This window comes from Pinus tabuliformis, chromosome 9 (assembly GCF_031772625.1).
Source record: "Pinus tabuliformis cultivar Carrire ecotype Pingquan chromosome 9, CPIR1, whole genome shotgun sequence".
In the NCBI taxonomy this organism is placed as follows: domain Eukaryota; kingdom Viridiplantae; phylum Streptophyta; class Pinopsida; order Pinales; family Pinaceae; genus Pinus; species Pinus tabuliformis.
This window is the reverse complement of record NC_142307.1, coordinates 624,455,802-624,477,357: the sequence shown is the minus strand read 5'-3', so window position 1 is coordinate 624,477,357 and position 21,556 is coordinate 624,455,802. Positions and strand designations below refer to the sequence as shown.

At 36.0% G+C, this 21,556-nt stretch overlaps 2 protein-coding genes across 2 annotated transcripts; both read right to left on the bottom strand.

Annotated features, from left to right (window-relative positions):
- Positions 1 to 10,663: 10,663 nt before the first annotated feature.
- On the bottom strand, positions 10,664 to 13,095 carry LOC149150158 (uncharacterized). The gene is made up of 4 exons (XM_089442716.1): positions 13,038 to 13,095; positions 11,650 to 11,762; positions 11,414 to 11,537; positions 10,664 to 10,830 (listed from the first exon to the last, which is right to left on the bottom strand). The coding sequence occupies exons 1-4, from the start codon at positions 13,093 to 13,095 to the stop codon at positions 10,664 to 10,666; spliced, it is 462 nt and encodes a 153-aa protein (XP_089298842.1).
- A 6,597-nt stretch (positions 13,096 to 19,692) lies between these two features.
- LOC149150157 (protein DMR6-LIKE OXYGENASE 1-like) lies at positions 19,693 to 21,310 on the bottom strand. Its single transcript, XM_089440032.1, has 4 exons — positions 20,997 to 21,310; positions 20,587 to 20,834; positions 20,176 to 20,497; positions 19,693 to 20,074 (listed from the first exon to the last, which is right to left on the bottom strand). Exons 1-4 carry the CDS (start codon positions 21,255 to 21,257, stop codon positions 20,003 to 20,005), a joined length of 903 nt encoding a protein of 300 aa, XP_089296158.1. The 5' UTR covers positions 21,258 to 21,310; the 3' UTR covers positions 19,693 to 20,002.
- Between the last annotated feature and the right edge of the window lie 246 nt (positions 21,311 to 21,556).

Genomic DNA, 21,556 nt, shown 5'->3' with positions numbered 1-21,556 from the left:
AAGGCTCAATTTCCTTCCTCTTCTACAAAACTGGGGAAGAACTGAGCTACCTAGATAATTTTTGCTATGTTAATTCTTCCCTCTACCTTAAATAGACCCTAGAAGTGTCTCTTACCCAGTTTAGCCAAATCTTTGAAATTACATAGTGCTCATCCATTTAGGTCTTTAAGACTCCAAATGGTATTAGCCAATGTGTGGCCTTTGGAATAATCCTGAAATAATTTTGTATTCTTGTCCACATTTTCCAGCCATATGGTTCTACTTTTTAGTCTTCGTGTTGCTTCGATTGTATCCAATAAAATTTTCCTACTATTTTCTATGTTGCATAGATGATCTCTGGAAGCATCATCTGAAAAACCTCCCCCTCCTACACTCAATATATGTTGGAGTTCTTCCTCAACTTCTCTGATCTCCAAATCTTCAACTTGCCTTTTCCTAAAGGCCCAATATTTTCTGATCCACTTGATAAGTTTCGGGTTTTTTCAAACTGTTTACTATGTCAAAAGGCCTAGAGTAGGATCAAAGGCTTTCCAATGGTTTTAACTAGAGCTAGAAATTATGCATCTTTTAGCCAAGAGGAGTTCAAGAGTCTGGTAGGTTTAGATTTATAAATGATGCATAGTACACATACTTACCCAGTGATGGAACCTTCACAGGACCAAACACATCACTATGCACAAGCTCTAATATATGTTTCGCCCTCTTACCACCAAAGGGGAAACTCACCCGATTCTGCTTCCCATAGACACAATTTTCACAGAAATCAAAATCCAAAGAGCTATTAGTCATACCTTTACCATGAACTATTTGAAGGCCCTTCTCTCCAATATGTCCAAGCCTTTGATTCCATAGCATGGTCTTTTCTCCAGAGACCATTAAATTTTCTGCTCCACTTTCATGAACCACAGAACTGTTGCACCCGTCAATAACAGTGCTACCTTGCAGCTTGTACAGAGTTCCAATCCGAACTCCCTGCATCAATACTAATGCTCCCCTAACCATCTTGTAGGTATCCTTCTTGAACACTGTTTTTACACCTGCATCATCCATCTTGCTTATAGAAATCAGATTTATAGCCAATGAAGGAATATGCAGAACACCCGAAAGTGTTCTAATCCTTCCACCTTGCAAATTCAACTTAACTTTTTCGTGGCCAACAATTTTAGCATTCCTGTTATCCCCCAAGAAGACATCACCACCATCATATTTCTCATACTCACAGAACCACTCTCTATGAGGAGTGAAGTGAAAGGATGCACCTAAGTCAATCAACCATGCCTCATGATCTACATGTGTACTTGAAGAATCCAAGTACACGTCCCCACCTTCATCTAAGATGGTTTTCGCCTCTGCAAAAGGAGCATCATTAGATCTCTTACCTTTTTCAGGAGCTTTAGATTTACAGTCCCTTTTGTAGTGCCCTTCCTTTCCGCATTTCCAACACACCTTGACAAGTTTTCCTGGAGATTTAGATCTCCCTCTAGATTTAGATCTCCCACTCAATGACTTAATTTTGTTTCTATTCTCGGACCGTCATCGTACAGACAAGGCATCACCATTCTGGCTCTCCATATTCTTTCATCTCATCTCCTTCGTTAGCAAGGATGAGACTATTTCATCAAACTGCAAGGCAGTTGCATTGCTACCTATTGCAATAACCAGACTATCCCACGAATTTGGTATAGAACACAACAAACTGATGCAATTATCTTCATTTGAAATTTTAATATCAATAGATAATAACTAACTTACCACAGTATTAAATGCGTTCATCTTTCATCCTCAAGTTACACAGCTTTTTCCATAGGAACAATTTATTCACCAGAGATTTAGATTGGTACAAAGTCCCTAACTTGTCCCACAAAGCCTTTATCATAGCTTCCCCTGATACATTCAGCAATACTGAATCTAAGACACACAATCGTATTATTCTCTTGGCCTTCCGATCCAACTTCTTCCATTCTTCATCAGACACTCCCATTGGTTTAGTACTCGGCTCTACCACGATCCACTGATCTTTATCCACCAACATATCCTCCATCTTGAGTTTCCACAACTCAGAACTTTGACCATTAAATTTCTCGACCTCTATCTTTCCACTGTTCGCCATCTTCTTTCACCACTAGAATCAATCCCGTAGATCTCCCACTGAACAAGGTCTACCACAGGCCTGAGTGAAACCCCTCAGCAACAAAGGCATCCCCTTGAAGCCAAAACATCTCCGATACCAAATGTAGGTTTTAACCCCGTACAGAAATTAACTGCATACGAATTCTAAAAACAAAAAATAAACAATAGCGAGAGCATGACCCATAAAACAAATATACACAGATATTTTCCCGTGGATCCCAAAACCGGGACTACTAGATTGATTTTTCATCATGTTCCTTTCGATGTTACAATACATATATATACATGCCAAAGCATCCAATACCATGGACCGAAAACCTTCGCGCCCAAAACCATGTGTGAAAACCATACACAAAACCATAAGTAGGTCCGCCCACCTAATATAGGGTCCAAAAAAAAAATTCTCCGGGGCAGGGGGCTAACCGCCCCCCTCAAACCCCTTATGACCCCCTCTTTGTGCAATCAACGCAATAAAGGGGGGGCTCTGCCGCCCCTCTAACCCCTTGGTTAACTAGGTAGGCTAGTCGTGGAAAGAATATAACACAACCCAGCATTACCAACAATGAATTCAACTCTATAGTAGACAATTGAATATTTCAAGAGGGCTCATATCCAAACCTCGAAGCGGCAGCAATGAAGTTGGGACGTCACAGCCTAGGAAACATGTGTGTAAGTGCATGCATTCAATTGTCAAATGTATTGAAGTGTAAGGCTTGAACTTAGTGGGGACCCACATTGACTGAATTCTTGCATGTACTTTCCTCCATCTTGTTCTTTGTTTCTTTCTTCATTTAGTCATATGGTACAGTTGTACTGGCATGACCTTTATCACCCTCTTTGTCGATCTCTATTGAGTTTCTGCAACCCAATGGCCCCTGAAAATATTTCTAGGCTCTCGTGGATCCTCTCTAGGATACATTAACCTCAACAATGGTGCATAGGTCTCCCTCATGAGTAAATACAATTTGAGGTTGTCTTTAAATAGAAAAAGTTCACTACAAATTGAAAGTAAAGCTAGAGTTGACCTACAAAGTGCAAAAGAGACTAGTAGCAGAAAAACTCAAGTAGTTGAAATGCTTTCTACCACTTTGTGTCATCCCATGGAAGTTATTGAGATGTATGCTTATTGGTTCAATGAATCCCTTCCAAATATCCCACTTACTGGCTTTGAGAATATGGTAAAAGTTTAAGTTTTAGCTTCATAAATACTTTTGATGTGTCACAGTGAAGTATTTACTCACAACACAAGATTTGTCAACTAAATTTAAAGTAGATACTACCAACAACTCTACCATTTGAATCGAGCCAATCACATAAATGTTACTCTTTACAAAAATATGTATTGCTAAAAATAATTTCCAATCTCTCTAATGGGACTTGCAAACTTGTTTTGAATCTAATCCCTGCAATAGATATGGATAGTTTAATAACACTTTATATGCCAGCAGCTAGATCACTGCTTTTGAATGGAAAATGAAAGCCTTCCATGACAAATGCACTCTTTCGGAGAAGATCCTTCCTTTTCATGGGCTAGATTCAGCCTTTGAGATGAAACAAACCCCAAAAGATAAACCATCATTAGTTTGCACCTGCTTTAATCTGCTTCATTGAAGCCACCATAAAATATAAATAACCTTAACATTAATCAATTATCCTCCTTCAATGTTACTTTCTCAATGAAGTCACAGCTAATAACAACTGAACTTCACAAAAATTAAAATTCGTAATCAGTGTAATGTCAACTGACAAAACACTGCAATTTATAACACAAGAAATAAAATTTGTAATCAGTGTAATGACAACTGACAAAATACTGCAATTTATAACATGAAACATACAATAGATATCAATAGTTTAATAAGATTGTCTATGCTAGTAGCTAGATCACTGCTTTTGGTATTACACATCTCCCTCATACAGGGTTGTAGAACGCCCCTCACTTATCTTAGTGCAATGAGAAAGAAGATGCAACATTACATAGGAATAAGAAGCACATACTACTATAGGCTTAGGCTTACGATGCATCAACCAATAATGCAAAAGGTCATAATAAAATCTTTACCAGAACTATACTTACACAACAAAAATGGATATTTTGATGGTTTACCTTCAAGACTAGAATGTTTGTCCCCTAAGAATTATGAACTAGTTGATAAGGATATCTGAACAAAGGTTTTGTTGTAATATTAAAAGTCATGAACTATTTTTCATAAATCATTTTGTTGATGGAAGCGAATTACATTCTTAGTAACAGATAGAATCAACTTCCCATTAATATTGTAAATTTCTGATCACATACAAGAACCTAGGAAATCTTTTTGTCATCATTGTTCCTGCAATCTGTGAAATTCCTTTGGAAGACCAATGATCGCAAAGAAAATGGGACAACATTTTTTCACCACCATAATTTCCAGTGTGTACAGGATTTATACCCACAAAATGGAGTGTATACCATTGTTTACACATGAAATAGGGTAGTTAATCCTGAAAAAAATTACTTATATGAAGAACATTTTGTTCTAGTCGAATCTTTTTCCTCAAAGCGGGAACAATCCTTCCATAGACCTCGGAAATTCTGCACATCACAGAAAATTTTCATGTAACAATTTGCTGCGAAAAAAATGCAAATATGGTCTTAGCTATGAATAATTATCAGTTTCACTCAACTATTAATGGAAAGAAGCACAATCCAGTAGGCAGAGTCTCTATAGTTTTTGACATCATGTTTTGAAGCATATGTGAATAATCTTTTCAGGATCAGACGTATTGAAATATAATGGCTTTGCTTGTAGGTGGTATTCAAATCCTCCAATAAAATTCCAAGTTCAACAATTTGTGCATGAAGCTGCATAGCGAATTCCTGAGAAGTTAAAGGCATCCACCGCTACTGGTGTGATACATACTCAAAATATACATGCATGCAAATGGATTTTATTTTTATTTTTGTTGTACTGTCCTGTTAGAAATGCAACTGAATGTTATATTCAACCTTTGAGATAAAACAAATCCCAAAAGATAAACCATCATTAGTTTGCACTTGCTTTAATGTGCTTCATTGAAACCCAGCCATAAAAGATAAATAACCTTAGCATTAAGCATTCTCCTCCTTTAATGTTACTTTCTCAATGAACTCACGACTAATAACAATTGAACTTCACAGAAATCAAAATTCGTAATCATTGTAATTTCAATTGAAAAAATACTACAATTTATAACACAAAAATTAAAATTTGTAATCAGTGTAATGACAACTGATAAAATATTGCAATTTATAACATAAAACATACAATAGATATCCGATAGTTTAATAACATTGTCTATGCTAGCAGCTAGAACACTACTTTTGTTATTACACATCTCCCTCATACAGGGTTGTAGAACGCCCCTCACTTATCTTGGTGCAATGAGAAAGAAGATGCAACATTACATAGGAAGAAGAATCACATGCTACTATAGGCTTAGGCCTACGATGCATCAACCAATAATGCAAAAGGTCATAATAAAATCTTTACTAGAATTATACTTACACACAAAAATGGATATTCTTATGGTTTACCTTCAAGACTAAAATGTTTGTCCCTTAAGAATTTTGAACTAGTTGATAAGGATATTTGAATAAAAGCTTTGTTGTAAAATTAAAAGTCATGAACTAGTTTTCATAAATTATTTTGTTGATGGAAGCTAATTACATTCTTGGTAACATATAGAACTAACTTCCCAATAATATTGTAAATTTCTGATCACATACAAGAACCTGGGAAATCTTTTTGTCATTACTGTTCCTGCAATCTGTGAAATTCCTCTGGAAGACCAATGATCGAAAAGCAAATGGGACAACATTTCACCACCACCATAATAGCCAATGTGTACAGGATTTATACCCACAAAATGGAACGTATACCATTGTTTACATGTGAAATTGGAAGGGCAGTTAATCCTGTACAAATTTTACCTATAGGAAGAATATTTTGTTCCAATGGAATCCTTTTCCTCAAAGGGGGAACAATCCTTTCACAGACCTCAGAAATTCTGCACATCACAGAAAATTCTCAAGTAACAAATTGTTGCAAAAAAAATGCAAATATGGTCTTAGCTATGAATAATTTTCAGTTTCACTCAACTATTAATAGAAAGAAGCACAATCTAGTAGGTAGAGTCTCTGTAGTTTTTGACATCATGTTAAATTCTCAAGTAACAATTTGCTGCAAAAAAAATGCAAATATGGTCTTAGCTATCATTAATTTTCAGTTTCACTCAACTATTATTGGAAAGAAGCACAATCCAGTAGGCAGAGTCTCTGTGGTTTTTGACATCATGTTTCAAAGCATATGTGAATAATGTTTTCACGATCAGACGTATTGAAATCTAATGTGCTTTGCTTGTAGGTGGTATTCAAATCCTCCAATAAAATTCCAACTTCAACAATTTGTGCATGAAGCTGCACAACTAATTCCTAAGAAGTTAAAGGCGTCCACTGTTGCTGGTGTGGTACATACTCAAAAGATACATTCATGTAGATGGGTTTTATTTTTATTTTTTTTGTACTTTCATGTTAGAAATGCAACTGAATGTCATTACAAACCTTTTTTCGGAAATTCAACCATTTTTTTCATACATAAAATAAAAATTTATTTGTCAAAATGGGAAATGGATCTGTTCAAAAAATTTGTGTAGCACACATATCTAAGAGTCAGTGATTCTGGAGACTTTACATCTCTCTTTGGAATCATCAAATGAAGATGGAATTAGCTGCCCTTAATAAGTCAGCAGGTGAGATTGTATTGGATGGAGAATATACATGCAATAATATCATCAAGCTTTGAGCAACTAGCTTCTTAATGCAATAAATGACCCAGTTTCTTGTAATACAGGCACTTCTGTATTCCAAAGAAAGCAAGAAGAGATGACAAATTAGGGGAATGAAAAATGAACTGACTGAACTCTGAAAGATTATCAATCACATTCAAGAATAATCCTTGATGCTCGTGGAGGAATTGCAAACCTGGCTTTGATTGTAATCAGAGACAACCTCCTGAAGACTCAAAAGAATGTTAGAATGAAATAACATGCTAGGCTTGTGCCAAGGAAAACGAGGAATTGGAGCTTCTCCACTCAAAATCTACAATAGTCGGTCTAGCTCCAGGATCGGGATGTGAATGGAGAATTCCAACCAACAACATTCTTCTCATTTCGTTCTCATCAAAATTTCCTCTCAATCTTAAGTCTGAGGCCTCAAGAAGCTTCCCATCTCTATGCAAACCCCAAACCCAATCAACCAAATTGCTCTGTCCAGGTCACATATCTGCCTCAATAGCTCTTCTTCCACAAGAAACTTCCAAAACGACTACCCCAAAGATGAAAACATATGTTTTGTCTTAGGCCTTTTCCGAGAATAAATACTTAGGAGCAAGGTACCCCATTGTTCTTGTTATTAAAATTGCATCAAGGCTCTTATTGTGCCCTATAAGCCGAGCAAGCCCAAAATCTCCTAGCCTTGCATTGAAAGTTCCATCTAACATTATATTAATGGACTTAACATCTTTGTGAACCACCTGTTTTTCCCATACGACATGTAAATATGTCAATGCAATGCAACCCCCATCACTATCTTGCATCTATTTTCCCATGACAGCACCGATCCTCCACCTTCTTGAAAAAGGATCTTATCCAAGCTACCATTCAACATGTAATCATAGAACAAAAGAATCTCTCCTTTCTCATGACACCATCCTTGTAGATGGACTAGGTTTCGATGACTGAGGCGTCCTATGATTGAGAGCTCTACAAGAAAATCATATTTCCCTTGATTGTTGCAAGTAGATCTCTTCACTGCCCCCAAAGCTCCATCATCAGGCAAAATTCCTTTATAAACTGTCCCAAATGCACCATTGCCCACAACTCTAGCCATGTTGAATCCTTTGGTAGCATTGTTGAGCTCTTTATTGTGGCAAAGGTTTACCTGGCCCCCAGCTGCTTGCAATCATTGACACGAAATTGACACTGAAATTAAAACTGTTCCTGACGACGCGAAGTTGAAACTGTTTGGGAGGAATAGAATACCCCCTTGTGAGCCCCGACTGCCTGCAATTGAAGACACGAAGTTGAAATCGTTCGGGAGTGATGGGTTAGGGTTTAATAACTCTTTTACAAACTACCTTCGCATGATCCAACGACTAAACACTTTCCAATCGTCTAACATATAATTTAATGGGGCATGGTTCTGACAGATGGATGTAAATATAAAATCAAACAAGACCGCATAATTAGTGTTAGTTTAATAAAATATTTTAATGTCATGATGTGTTGTATGTACTCCAAACAATAATAAAATTGTAAAATGAGTTATATGAATATTTGTTTAACCTTTTATTATTATTATTTTTAATATAATTAAACATTTTTTTGGTAGATAAAAGTTATATATATATATATATATATATATATAATTGACATTGAAGAGAATGATAACAAGTTAATAATTAATTATTTAATATTGAATAATGGCAATTTTTTTATATAATGCTCATATTATAGTACACATGTCATGTCATTAGAGTATAGATTGATATAATGAGACTTGTACAAATTGTACACATATTATTTTTACATATTTTTTCCAATTTTATATTTTTTAAATTATTTTTTTGTGAATTAAAAAATAAAACCCATAAAATTGTCAATTCAATACTTTACACCAATGGGAAAATGGAATTTTTGAATTTAATTGCAAACTTTTTGTGTTTATGGTACATAGTAATTAATATATAATGTTAATTTTCAAATTATTTATATTGGAGTTGTCTATAATGCGACTTTTTGGAGATTCCGGTGACGGAATCCGGCGAAAAAATTGAGGTTAAATCTTGATTTGTTGCAGTTAAAATGGTTTTTTAACTGCATATTTGGATTCAGCACCCTCGAAAACCCCTGGGACGCTTTCATTGTGCAGAAACTAGCTATCAAACTGCGATTCCAATAAATTCCTACTGGATTTCGATCGAAAAAACCGTCGGAAAGACTTTCAAAAAATCGCGTTATAGACAACTGCATTTATATTTATTGTACATAGTAATTAGTGATATAGTACATAATAATTAGTGATAGAGTACACAAAAGTCAATTTTTGCCATCATTACCCAACAAAAGTCAATTCTTGCATCATTACACAATAAGACATTTCAACTGATCATATTTGAAATAAATAGAAATAAATTTTATTTAAAAATAATAAATTTAATTTCATAATGTTAAACTTTGGTTAGATTTTAAATTATTTTAGTCAAAAAAACTAATAACAAAGCAATGAAAAACTGAATTGGTTATATCCTAGACAAATATAATAAACCTGTATAATATAAAGTTTAGCAAATATAATAATTTCTGTCAATACAATTTAAAATGCCTAACATATTTCTAAAACTGCATTTAAACCATATCTAACTAGCATTTGCACCAAATGTTGCAAAGGAAACGCCGTAAGGCATAAATTGAGGAGCAATGGCAACATAGGAATAGGAAAATCTAAATAAAATGCATAAATGTGCATAAATTGAGGAGCAATAGTGACATAGGAATATGAAAATCTAAATAAGATGCAGAAATGTGCATAAATTGAAGATCAATGGCGACATAGGGATAGGCAAATCTAAAAAAGATGCAGAAATGTAACAATCAACATCTGGGGACATTTGTCCCCACGTCACACCTCCTTTAATAAAAGCTCTGTCACGATGGTGCACATGCAAGCCTATACAACTTGTACCAAATTTCAGTTCAGGATTGCGTTGACAACAAAGAGCTACCTAGAAAAATTCTTTGTTTCTGTTTGAGTTAAAACTGTTTTCATGGCGTACACCCAGTTTGGATACCAACTGTCTAGGAGAGCCCGTTTCATTGTATTTTCCTTCATTTCCGGTATAACTAGAATCACCACTGGAATTCACATGGAAAAACAATTCAGTCTCTATGAACGCCATTAAATGCAATACACATATTAGATATAGGTGCAGAGTCTCTATCATCTCATGTTGGCAGAAGCAGTAAAAATGATTTCAATTATTGAGAAGTAAATCATTCATCTAATCCAATCTAGCACAAAATTAACACTCATGGCATCCATCAACATCATGGATTGGTTAAATTTGCAGGTATGGATCCTCCCATATTTTGCTATTTCAGTCATCTAATCCAATCTAGCACAAAATTAACACTCATGGCATCCATCAACATCACGGATTGGTAAAATTTGCAGGTATGGATCCTCCCATATTTTGCTATTTCTTGCTATTTCGTGACCCTTCACAGTTTAAAAAATTGATATTTTATGGACGTTGTAATAATAGCAGCCAATCAAATTTGAAATGAATTAATACAATCAAACAGAATATGTAGCCCACATTCTGTCCAAATACGATTTGCAGGTTCTGGATTCATAAACCAAAGAAATTTGCAGGTCCAAAGGAGGCTCTTTGAAAATGCTTCGATTGACTTTGTAAGAATGTTGATATTCATTTGTTATTGTATTAAAAATGGCTTATTCGAGCATGTGAATCCTCACTTTGGGGGTCATCATGTCTCTTAGATATGCAAATGGCAACTGATCCCGAGGATCGAAGATTTCTAATTCATTGAATAACATGCAAGAAAATAGCTTTATTGGAAGGGTGTGCTTTCTCAATATCAGTGCAGTATCAGCCACATCTGTAATGCGAACAACAACACACAAAATCAAAAAATCAGTTACAGAGAGAACCAACCTCAAAACAAATCTCAGATGCTATCACACTAAAACTTCACCATAATTGAGCAAAGTTGAGTTCTCATACCACTGTTGTAGGAAGCTTTTTAGAGCTCCAAGGTAGCAAGCCATTGGCACAGTAATTGTCCATTTGATATCTCACAGCTACTTTGCTCCTCCACTTTCTCCATCTGACTATAAAAATGGCTTCCTCCATGGTATGAGTATCACAGGGAAACGATAAAGAATACCAAATATAAACAATTACCTGGGAAAAGCAATAAAGGCCTTGTGTGTTGGGGGCACTGAAGGAGAATTTTCAATATGTCAGCTACAAAATATATCCATCCCATGTTATTAATTTATATTTGCAAACAAATTAGAAACTAATTAGAAGCATATGTTAACAATAACATAGACAAACTTTAATGTACATTTTTTTGAATTTAACAATAGTATTGGCTTATTAGATTCCGTTTGGAACAACTTAGCAAATGAAACTGAAACTTTTGGGAGTTTTATATGCCATTTATGCTTTTTATTTACCTTTGTTCTGCTTGTGCATTGCAAGTATTAGATCAAACTCTTTAAAGTCTGTAGGTGATATGGAAGTTATCTCTATTCCACGTTTCTTGGCTGCATTCTTCATCTTGGGATCTGCAGGATTGCCCTTCAAATAATTTCAACATATTAATACGTGATACCTATTTATTGCAGTATAATACAAAAAAATTTAAAATACCAATTCAATTAGCCTTGACCCATGATAAGCTGGAACCTACTTCATTGTAGTCAATAGTTGCAGCAGAGTCAATTTTGAATGCTGATGTCAATCCCCTTTTCTGCATAGCATCACGAAATACAGCCTCTGCAATGAGACTCCGACAAATGTTGCCTTCCAAGAACAAGAATAAAAAGAGATTATTTTCCTGGAGAGATTAGCAAATATTTTTTCAACTACTTAAGATATCTAAACTTGCAATGCTTTTATCATCCCCAATTGCAACAATAGGAGCCGATAACAAATCATTATCCTTGACAAATCAGATAATAATTTTTCCACAGCTAATAATCATTATCCTTCTTGACATTGATATGCATCACGGCCCTGAAAAAGCAATCATGAGCATTGAGATATCAACGGTAACTGGTTACTAGAATTTCTGCTTTGTAAAGGAATGAAGTAATGCATCTAGAATTTCTGCTTTTAAAGGACTGAAGTAATGCATAACTCTACATGAAATATTTAGTTACCGTGAATTGGTAATTATTCTACAAAGTTTTTATGAAGAAGTTTATAGTGGATACTATCTCATGTGATTGTTCTTTTTGTTCCATTTTCTACTGGTAAGTTGAACTCATGATTAAATATTAAAAAATGTGTATCATTATAAACTCAACAAATTAAATTAGAGGTATATATTGCAGTCATTTTTTTCATGTTTGAGCTGCACGGCTTTCAGCTCAAACTTAAATCTTTGATTATCAGGCACCCACCCTGCCTTGAGAGGTCACACCCATAGCATTAATAGCCTAAGGGGATATTGATTCACTAGTGAGGTTGGCGAAGTGTTAAGCTGTCCCCCAAGATTTCTCACTGTTGGCTACCTGATCCATATGGCACCAAGGAATGAGGCTAGGTGCAGATCTCAAAGGATTTTAACAGAATAGTTATCCCTTAGACCCGACACCTCAGTCGGAGGATGCAGCCCCTCACATCATGTTTCTTCTTGAAACGCTCAAAAGGGTAGAAGAAAATTTCTATGTCCTAACCGGACGTTCGCTGGTATTCAGGCATTACTAAAATTTTCTCTCTGCAATCATTGGGTGCATTTTATGACTGTAAAAATCTCGAGTGCTAGTTTATTATGATTTGTTCTAATAGAAACATAGATGAGAAATTGGGTCTGGGTTTTTAATAATATAGAAGCTACAAAGAACCTAGCTCCTTTAGTTGAATTGAATAGAACTACAAAAATTTAGTTAGCTCAAGTCAGGCATGATACAGAGAATTATGCTTGGCTTCAGGATTTGGATCTTTAGTGTACAATATACTATAAGCTTCTACAATTGGATGGCTGACAATAATGGTAGACGTTATGGAATCATTATTTCGAACAATGACCGATACCGAACTCACTCGTTGAATCATTGGATGGATGGTACTCACCAAGGCAAACAAAGAGAACTCCAAAAGGCTTGAAGGTTGCAGATGAATCAGACGCCATGGACCTCAATGCTTCTCTGCGTCCTCCTCATGCTCCTCTTCGTCCTCTTGGTCTCCTGCAAGTTCGGATTAAACCTCCAAACTTTTGGCTTGAAATGAGATGATAAGTTGTGCTAAAAATGGGTGAATGTCATACATTTGTTTTATAACTATAAATTCTGCTTCATCATTACAGAACCCACCCTTCAAATATTGGCATTTGCTTGTTGGAATATAGAGACATTCATGGAGTCGCAAGAGCAGAGCCAAAAGCCTCATGTCGCAATCTTCCCTGGGTTTGGGTCGGGCCATCACATCCCACTGCTCGAGCTTGCAAAGCGGCTGACTGTGTACCATGGCTTTTCTGTCACCTTCTTCACCGCCATATGGATGGACGGCTCTCCTCACCACACCCTACCATCTTCGTCAAGGGACATGATCCGCTTCATAGAGCTCCCTGATGTTCAGATCGAAGGGGATCATGCCGAGATGAACATTTTTGTACGCATGCCCTTACTATTGGAGAAAGCTAAAATATTAGTGCAAGATGCTCTCACATCCTTTTCGTTTACTGTCTGCGCTTTCATAATCGATTTTTACGGTACACCCATGTTGGATTTCGCCTCAAATGAACATGGATAAAACTCAGGTGAACAACATGCCGAATTGAGTGGTAACTGCCTAATTAACGCAAGGTGGAAGCGACTTGGCTGTAGATAATCTCTCTGTTGCAATTCGGAATGGCTATAATTGGCTACAAACTGCCATTGCATTACCTCCACGCTTTTTCTCTGCTTTTGTCAAACACTAATAATTGTAACCCTTGCACTATCAGAGTTTTATAGAGTTTAACAGTTGTAATTGCAAAAGAGGTGAAAAAGGACAACAACCATGAAATAAGACATACAGAGAGAAAAATGTCTGTTTCCGGAGATACAGGTAAAGAATTCCCGGAGGAAAAATTAACTGTTTCTGGAGATACACGTAAAGAATTCCCGGAGGATTTGTTGAGGGAACGCCTTATAGCGTAATTAAATAAACATATAAATTAACTTAAAAAATGATTCACCATTTTATAATATTACACATAGAAATAAGATAGATGCTTAAAGTTTTATTCTTTCTCTATTAATTGGAATTGCGCTCATTGAAATGTTAAATATAGGTGAGTCAAAGATACTCTATATGCTTTACCAATAAATATTACAACTCAAACCTTATTTAAACATGCAAATCTGATTAACTGAGTTGATAGTGCACATTTGAACATGAAACTGAAGTGAAAGTGTCACAGGAATGCAAATCTGAATATGAAAACTGACTTCGGAGTGTCACATTGTCTAAGAAAGAAAACCGGAGTATGAAAATGAAGAGAAGTGTAAAAATATATACCCTATAAAGCTATAAAGAATATGAAACTGAAGAGAAGTGTAAAAATATATACCTTATAACACTATAAAGAATATGAAACTGAAGAGAAGTGTAAAAATATATACCTTATAACGCTATAAAGAATATGAAACTGGAGTGAAGTTGAAAATTTGAATATAAAAATGTCAGTTTGGTGTAGTTTAATTGGCAATGTCTGTAAAAATAAAACCAAACCGAAACCGAATTAGAAATCTTGAATTCAAATCTTAATCTATGAAAATAAGACAAAACTTAAGATATATATAATGGGAGAAGCTCTAATGGATGCTATGTATGAAGAATTATTGTGACAGTCTGTAAATGTCACAGGAGAAACTGTGAGCATGGTGAGCCACTTCCGTTGACATAAATTTCATGTCAAATAAAAAAATTTATAACATGTGGGGGCTTTGTTGTGAGAAAAACTCACATCACCATTTGCTTTCGGCAAAGGAAGAATACAGAACATACTTTTTTTTCTTTTTCTTTTTGTGCTTATTAATTAATTGTAAGCTAGTGTGCTTCTTACTGCATTCTAAGATTTTGGTTTGATTAAACCAACTTCCAAACTTTCCATTAAAATAGTAACAAAGATTTGCCTTTTGGTTAAGTATCCATGTGTATTATCTTCCAGGTCCCTTGAGATGAAGTAAAGTCATAAAAAGGTGGCAGATGCGTGATGAACTCTTTTTGTTTGGTTCCCCTGCCATTTTTTCCCTGTGGGTAGCGTATCTTTGGAATTTTTTTTTCAACTTTAGTGTTGGACCTCCATGCTTTTTTGTTTTATGATATTCTTCCAACCTTAGCCAGAGGAAGCGATCCTTTGAAAGTTCGTCAGCCCGGGAATAAAGAACTTTTGCCTACACATTTCTTGAAGAAGATGAATCCAATCCAACTATAATGACATATCTCCAACAAAAATAACAATACTGTCCTGTCATTTGACATTCTGCAACAGTACTTGATCAGGGTGCAGTGCAGGTAACTATGGATGATGCACTTTATTACATTTAGATAGACAAAGCTGCAACAAAGCACAAGGAATTTGGCTTTCCTTAATTTTATTATGTTAAGTTTCATTGTGACAAAGCTTGAAGAAATTGGGTAGATGAACCAACTTTTTTTGTATTTCATGTTTGTATAACCAGATGGGTCGAAAAAATTGGCCATGGAAAAAGAAGCAGGAGGAAAGGGAAGAAGAGAAGCCTAATGTTACATGCTCGTCTGGTCAGACTCATGAGGTGGGGCATTAATTTCTTATATATCAGAACTCATTTTATATAGATTTAATGCTTTGAAATGATTTTTGATGTTCTATATTATTGGTGTAGCAGGAAGTGCACTTGGAGGAAGAATTGGCAACAGAAAGCAAAGAAGATATGGTGAAGCAGCGTGAAAAACTTTTGGAAGAGGCAGTTTCAGGGAACAATCTTCTACCCATTTACAGGTAGGGTTAGGATACATCTCAGGATTGTTTATATCTTCAATTTCACTATGCGATCAGTGAGCTGAAGAAGCAAGCACGTTCCAGAGATTGTGTCAAAATGGTTTAGTCAATATCAAATTGTTGGTTGACCTGGTTGTGTAACTTCTTCGATTGAGATTCATTCTAGGTGATGATTTGTGGTTGTTTACTTGTGAGCTGAATATATATGTTTTTTGAGTTTTCTTCTCCACAATGTGTAACGTGTTTCTGTCAATGAGTATGTGCAAGTGTTTTTGAATATGATGGCAAAGTTTGATGCCTCGAAAAATAGATTATAGACCTTGTATATCTTCTCCTTGACCCAGTAGTTTGTCACCTGGCTGTCAGAATTGCTTCTTAGAAAGAGTCTCACTTACCAACACAAATGCTTCGCCTAGTTGTGAAATTTCTTTGATTCTCCATGTTAAATTTAAGAGAGTGCTTAAGATGAGAATAGAGAGTATCAAATAAAAATAGATAGTGCTTAAGATGAGAATAGAGAGTATTAAGGAATAAAATTTTATTTCTCAGCAATCCACTTTCTCATTTTTCTAAAAACGCTTTTTTATCTTTGATAATAGGTAGAGTGTTCATCTTAAACATGGTAGGTTTTATTCTACTTTACACAATTTAACTTAGTTAAAACCATAAACCATATAAGTTTAATTAACTTTTTCTTTTATGTGAATAAATATATGAATAACATTGAATATTACAATTAGATAAATCATATATAATATCTTTAAATAAATTCACATGTTATAGATAAATCATATAGGTTGGTTTTGAATAATTTCATATGCTTTTTTTTTCCAATTGAATCGATTCTACTTTCTTTTATATATATGAGGGCAGGCAAAAGAAATAATAGAGAAAACATAAGATATTGCTAACCAAATATGTTGGACAAATGCCTTACTCTGGTATGGGTTGTATGTAGGTAAGTTGGGTCGACCATATTATTATTTTGTTATTTAAATATTTAAAGTTTTTAGTTAGAATTTGGTTAGAAAAAAAAAAAAAAAAATGTTAAATTTTGATATTTATTTTTTAATATGAGTTTGTGATAGTATATATAAATCCAGTACTTTGAAAAATTTTAAGTACTTAGATTATAAAAATTTCACAATTTAAAATATAATTTCAATAAATCTCTATTAAGTTTTAAACAAATTAGACTATAGAGAAAACCTTATATAACAGATGAAGTATATTTATCACTACCAACATTACGAGCATTATCTAATGCATATAAAAATATACAGGTAAACCGAACCTATTTCTCTAAAACCCCTTTGCATCACATGAATAAATAATAATTAAGAATTTGTGGGTTTCAATTGCTTATTTCCACATAACCTTCAATTACTTCACATGGCACTAAGTTCCAATTATCCTGTGGTGTATTTTATGAGCCCCAGATTGTTTGGATCATACTCAATTTCATGCATCCAGTGGCGTTCTATTGTAGATTACCCCACCCAGTGAAAAAACAATCCTTATATAACAGATGAAGTATATTTATCACTACCAACATTACGAGCATTATCTAATGCATATAAAAATATACAGGTAAACCGAACCTATTTCTCTAAAACCCCTTTGCATCACATGAATAAATAATAATTAAGAATTTGTGGGTTTCAATTGCTTATTTCCACATAACCTTCAATTACTTCACATGGCACTAAGTTCCAATTATCCTGTGGTGTATTTTATGAGCCCCAGATTGTTTGGATCATACTCAATTTCATGCATCCAGTGGCGTTCTATTGTAGATTACCCCACCCAGTGAAAAAACAATCCTTGAAATTTGATAATACATTCTTTTCTTTTTGTTTTCGAGGTAGGATGGGAAACTGCTCAAGCTGAAGCGGCAACTTCAAAGCGTGAGCTGGAGGTCGCAATTGCAGAGAAGGTTGAACTGAAAAGATCCTTGAATGAATGCCAGATAGAACTTCAATTGGGCAGGGAAGAGATCGATAAGGTGAAATCCGAAAAGAATCTTCTCTTCACATCATACCAAGACGTCCTCCACTCCAAAAGGAGATCCCAAGATGAATTACGCACCATGGAGATGAAACTGGAGATTGCAGAAAAGGAAAAGTCTCGTTTGAAGTATGAACTTCACTTGCTTAACAAGGAAATTGAAATCTGGAGCGAAGAGAGGGAGCACTCCATGAAAGCTGCAGAGGTTTCCCACATGCAATACCTGGAGAATGTCAGAGAGATTGCTGAGCTCCAATCAGAATGCCAGAGGCTGAGAGGATTAGTGGGCAAGAAGGGCAAGAATATATCCCAGGCAAGCAGATCATCATTAACCAACCGTGTCCAGCCTCACCTGATTCAAGCAAAAACTTGTTGGACCATGACCTCCTCCAGCTCTCTGCATCAAAATTACCCACCTTGAAATCTCCCCGCCGTTCCCATTCTCGCCATTCAGTAGATAATGCCAGCAGCGTGGCATCTACTGTACATATGGATGAGAATAACGAAGATGAAATGAGCTGTGCTGAATCGTGGGCATCTGCCCTCTTGGCAGAGGTCGATGACTTCAAGAAGGCCGGAAAAAATGAGCAGAGCTCTGCCAATTTTGCCATCCTTGGCGAGATAGTTCAAATCATCCATCCTGGAGCTTCCAGTTTGAACCTTGAAATGGGAAAACTTGTTCAGGCCAAAGAGGAAATCACCCAGCATCGATTTCAGGACAACGCCACTGCTAACATATCTGAATATATTATAAATTGAAAAACAAATTCATATCTTCACCTCCATTCACAATGGGCTACACAGAATTTATCTCTAACGACTCTTCTGCCCTCCATACAGCCACAAAATACAAAATAAAATCGCAAGGGCAAAACAAGCATGCCTTCAGAATATGTAACTGCAACACATTGATACGGATAAAAATCGCGTCAAAACCAAACAAGCAAGAACCGCCCCAAAAAAAAACATTATCTCTACGGTTAAAGCCCTTACAATCTTGCACAGTGACACGGTGAATAAAAATGGTTGAATGATGAGGGCTCTATCCACAGCCAACCATCTTCTATGCATCTAGCGTCTCCCAAAAGAAAATCCGAGGTAGTAGAACAATTTACCCAGACCATTGGCAACCCTGGTACAGGAGTTGAATGGATGTCTTCTTATAATTTTCCTTGCATATTCCGATACAGAGTGAGCCAGAGAGACGAAACATCGTGGAATGTTGAACGACCCAGTAACAAGCGTCCGATACAGAGTGAGCCAGAGAGACGAAACATCGTGGAATGTTGAACGACCCAGTAACAAGCGTCCCTGGCATGGTTCAATTCAGATCAATGGTTAACGATTACCTAATCGTCTAACAACAAAATCTAATGGCACACATTTTTACACGTAAGCAGTTTGGGTAGTTCATTTCATAAGGAATGTTGAACGACCCAGTAACAAGCGTCCCTGGCATGGTTCAATTCAGATCAATGGTTAACGATTACCTAATCGTCTAACAACAAAATCTAATGGCACACATTTTTACACGTAAGCAGTTTGGGTAGTTCATTTCATAAGGGAACGCCTTACGGCGTAATAGTTCATTTCATAAGGTAACGCCTTACGGCGTAAAAATAATGTAATGTGAAATATCTTTATTTATAAAACTGCATTTAAAGAATATCTAAAAATAATGTAATGTGAAATATCTTTATTTATTTAATCAACGCACACATATCTATAAATATCAAAATATTACATAGATGGCTGTATATGGCTGTATAACTTGCTTATGGCCATTGAAAACTGCATTATTTGTACTCTTTGAAATGACACGGTGTGGGATTCATATGCCAAATGGCTGTTCAAATTAAGCATGGCTCCACCAAACAACACAAATCATTATTCATTCCAATTTAAAACGATCCACCGCACTCTTCCCCTTTGATCCCTCTTTACATAAATCTTCCCAAAACTCTTCAAATTTATATCCTCTGTACACAGCCGGGTGCTGTTCATCCACCATGCTCGTTGCAGGAGCAATAAAAGCATCGTCCCCAGGCAAATAGAAAGTGGGAATTTATATGCGTGCACTCTGCATATTCGTTACTGCTCGATGCTGCACGCTCCTAAATCTCCCATTGCCCACAACCTAATACATTCAAATCAGATACTAATCAAATTGAATGAATACTACCAAATTCTTGCATACTGAGAAAAACTAACTATATAGATCTGCTCATCTTTTCTAACCTGCAGCTGATCTCCCAAATTGACCACAAATGCGTTTGCTATGGGTTCTACAGCAACCCACTTTCCGTTCTTGATTACTTGCAGGCCACTGACATCGTTTTGCATTAACACGGTGAGGGCAGTTGCATCTGTATGGCTTCCTGAACCGAGAGTAAGATCTGGGTTTGGGCATGAGGGATAGTAATTTATATACATCACTTGGGTATGATTGCCCAGAATTTTATTCAAGTAATCGGAATCTTGCCCTAGGGCTTCTGAAATTGCAGCCAGCAGCCTTAATATTAGGGCTCTCACCTCACAGGCGTACTTCCCCGCAATATCTCTGTAACAAAAGCCCAAATCAAACCAGTTACACTTTTCCATTTATGGTTAAGATGAATCAATTCTAGTGTTCTGTCTTTGATATTTTACCTGTAGGCTGCAGGTTTTTCAGGCCAAGAGCCGATGACTTCCTCCAGAGGATGACAAGGGTGCCTGAGATAGTCCCTCCATTTGAGAACCTTGTCTTCGCCAATATTGAAGCTTGTAGAAAGCCGGACTGGCTGCTTTGTGTCCTCTGAGTAGAGGCATGCTCGGTCTTCAATGGGCATTTCGAAGAACTCTTTGGCTATCCCCATCATGCTTTCCATGACATTCTTTGGCACCCCATGGTTCACTATCTGATATCAACCAAAATTATAGTCACTTGGACATGAAACTTGACCCAGACATTATATCAATACCACCATATTAACAGAGATGTAAAGACTCAATAGTCTGCAGGTCTGATAAAAGATCACTGAGGGGAGGGAGAATTGCTGAGTATGGGTTGAGGTGTGTACCTGGAAGAAACCATCCTTTTCACATGCTCGTCGGATTTGATAGACTAGTGTTGTTCTGTTAGGGCCGTCCAGATCTTTTAGGTCTATCACAGGGATGCTCTGATAAGAGATCTGAGACATCTGTGGGCGCTCATGGGGAGGGAGAATATATCTTTCCTGCACCTTCAGGTTGTTTATCCCGTTGGACAAGAGCTTCTGAATAGCACTACTGAGAATAGCACTACTGAGCTGTTCGGTCTGCACATCCATTGCAGAAGACATCTTGCTCCAATCTGTGTCACGGAAATTAAATTGGGGAATTTATAAAGTTTAGACTTATTAGATGGATTGAGATTCGTCTCTATTGTCCATATGAAATTCTCATTATAATTTTATGAGATTGGTTTTTGATGGAGGTCGTTTCACATCAATTAATAAAAAATAAAACTAGGAAGATAAAGGCGTATTTGAGCGGTTATCAAATATCATTTATTATTTCCCTGAGACCATTGCGGGATTTTCCATCAATAAAATGAGAAAAAAAAAAAAAAAAAAACAATTAAGAGACCAAAGGCATCTTT